The 2,459-nt window shown below is 37.4% G+C and overlaps 1 protein-coding gene across 1 annotated transcript; it reads right to left on the bottom strand.

Annotated features, from left to right (window-relative positions):
- Nucleotides 1–407: 407 nt before the first annotated feature.
- LOC139070651 (uncharacterized) lies at nucleotides 408–881 on the bottom strand. The gene has a single exon (XM_070553305.1). It carries the CDS (start codon nucleotides 879–881, stop codon nucleotides 408–410), a length of 474 nt encoding a protein of 157 aa, XP_070409406.1.
- Nucleotides 882–2,459: the final 1,578 nt, after the last annotated feature.

Here is a 2,459-nt window from a genome sequence, read left to right on the forward strand (position 1 = left end):
AGATAATCCGTGTGCTGCATTTTTTTATACTCCAAGGTGGACGGAGTAGATCCTAGATAGAAACACCTCCTGACCGCATGTCTGACCCCAACAGGTTTTGTGTTACCACCCATCCCCACGTGCTTCTGGCAGCTCATCCACATCCAGTGTCTTTGTTATCCAGACTTCTTAATGAGAGAGCTACATTTCTTTTTAAAGGTTTGGAAAAGTTTCTTCTTCTGATGCTTGGGTTTCAGATTTAAGTCTTTCTTCACTTGGTTCTCTGACTGAGACTTACACTCCTCTGCCTGGACTAACTTTTCAGATTCTGTGTGTTTAGCTTTTAGATACAGGACTTGTTCGTGAAGGACTTGATTTAGGACCTGATTTGTTGTAAGTTTCTCCGTTAAATGCTCAACATTCTCCTCCTAGTGTTCATTATCCTCAACCAGAGCGCTAGCAACTTCTATAAACTCCTCAGTTTGGCATTCAAGGCTGCTAATTTTCTCACAGGCATAATGGAAGTCCAAAATGCTTTGATCCAAAGCTATTTTCTGAATTTCCACGTTCTCTCGACTCTTCTCCAGGTCTATGGTAGTGTGTTTGAGTTTCTCTTCAAAGTCTTTGTTTTTTTCAGAGAGGGAGCTGTTTAAATCGCGCAGGAACCTACACTCATATTCAGAACCGTCGAGTTTAAAACGTGTGGCTTGGAGCTCCAGAGTCTGTTCTTCTAGTTTCTCCTCTAGTTCTCCAGCTTTCTCGGTTTTCTGAGATAACTTGTTGTTACAAAAGGCAAGTTTTCTCTTCAGATCCCCAACTTGGTCATGAAGTAACTCATTGTCTTCCCTCTCCTTCTCAAAGTCCACTTTAACGTTCTGGAGTTTAAGACTTTGTTCTTCCATGACTTTGTGCTGTTTTTTCAGATGTTCCAGTTGGTTGTTGAATTTTTCATTAAAATTGAGAACCAATTTTTGATTTTCCTCTTGCAGTGAAGTGATTTTTTCACGTAGAAAGTGATTTTCTACTAAAGGTCCTCTTTTTCCTTTTGGATCCGTTTAGACTTCCTATTTCTAAACGTTTCTATAGTTTTACGAAGGCCTTCCACAATTTTATGGAGTCCTTCATTGTCTAGTCGAAGGCTAGCATTCTCTCGGCTGAGACAATCAGGAGTACCAGTTTGGTCTTGAAGACCCGTGTCTCTCCTTCTTCTTGCTGTTTGGAACAGTTTCATTGTTCTGATTTATTAGGTTCAAAACAAAAACGTGCTCTAACAGGGTATGTGTTCACAGCGGTGCGTCTCTACAGATGTGATCTGTAGAACTGGTGAGATGAGCACAACAACATGCATTTAGGCATCAAAGTGATTATGATGATGATGTCACAAAGAGCATTCTAGAACTTGCTGTATGTCCTTTAATTACAGCAGATTGCATGGTAACAACATCCAAATGAATAATGCTCATCATGCAGAATAAATCAAAATACAAATTTTGATGATTCGATGACTTCATCATTGTGACAATATAAACTCAAATACATGCGTGTTTACAAATACACATTATTTTACTAGGGGTGGGAGTTGATTAAAAAAATAATCTAATGAATTAGAGGTTTTGTAATTAATTAATCTAATTAATCACATCTTAATCATTCAGGCAAATGTGTGCTCAAAGCAAATTTTTAAATTTAAAATAATCAGGCAGAGAATCAAACACTAGACATGGATATTAATATGTAAACTCAAGCTTCATTTGTAAAAAATGCATTTTAATTTTTCAAATGTCACTTTGTGATATGAAACAAGTCACAAATCAACATAGATTAATAATTGCAAATAGAAAACACCTGAAACTGGTTCCTGGCCCTTTAAATTGTCTCTGTGTTGAATTACTGAGATAAATGGACTTTTGCACCATATTCAATTTTTTTCAGTTTCACTTGTTTGTATAATTGGGTGTTTTATTTAGCATTTCTATTTCTCATAATGTAGTAAAAGCATATCTAGAAATAGAAATCCTTAAAAATGAGACTAGAACAGGCACAAATATGATGGAGGACTTAAACTTTTTTAACGCCTGATTGTTACAGGGGGACTAAAGAGATGATCAGCAACACTAACTGGTTCCAGTTGGATGACTGGAAGATGACAGGAAGATAAAAGGTCTTGAAGAGGCATTACTGTTGCATAAATGTAAAAGAATTAGCTTACCTCGACTTTTGTAAAGCTCTCTAACCCTAACCCCCAAAAGGGTGTATGATGCTTGTTCAATTCTATTACCTTTTTTCAAGTTATGTGCCTACTTATTACTGTGTGGTGTAAATATGTCAGTAGAATAACTAGATAAATGAGCTTTCTGGCACAAATGCTGTTTAAAAGCTGGTTACTGAAGAGCTGAGCAGATCCATCAGGGTATAATGTGTCAGGGATTTAGAAATGTGGGTGGGGGGTGAACTCGACCACCCAGAGAAAACCCCCATGC

The sequence above is a fragment of the Nothobranchius furzeri genome, chromosome 1 (assembly GCF_043380555.1).
Source record: "Nothobranchius furzeri strain GRZ-AD chromosome 1, NfurGRZ-RIMD1, whole genome shotgun sequence".
NCBI classification, from domain to species: domain Eukaryota; kingdom Metazoa; phylum Chordata; class Actinopteri; order Cyprinodontiformes; family Nothobranchiidae; genus Nothobranchius; species Nothobranchius furzeri.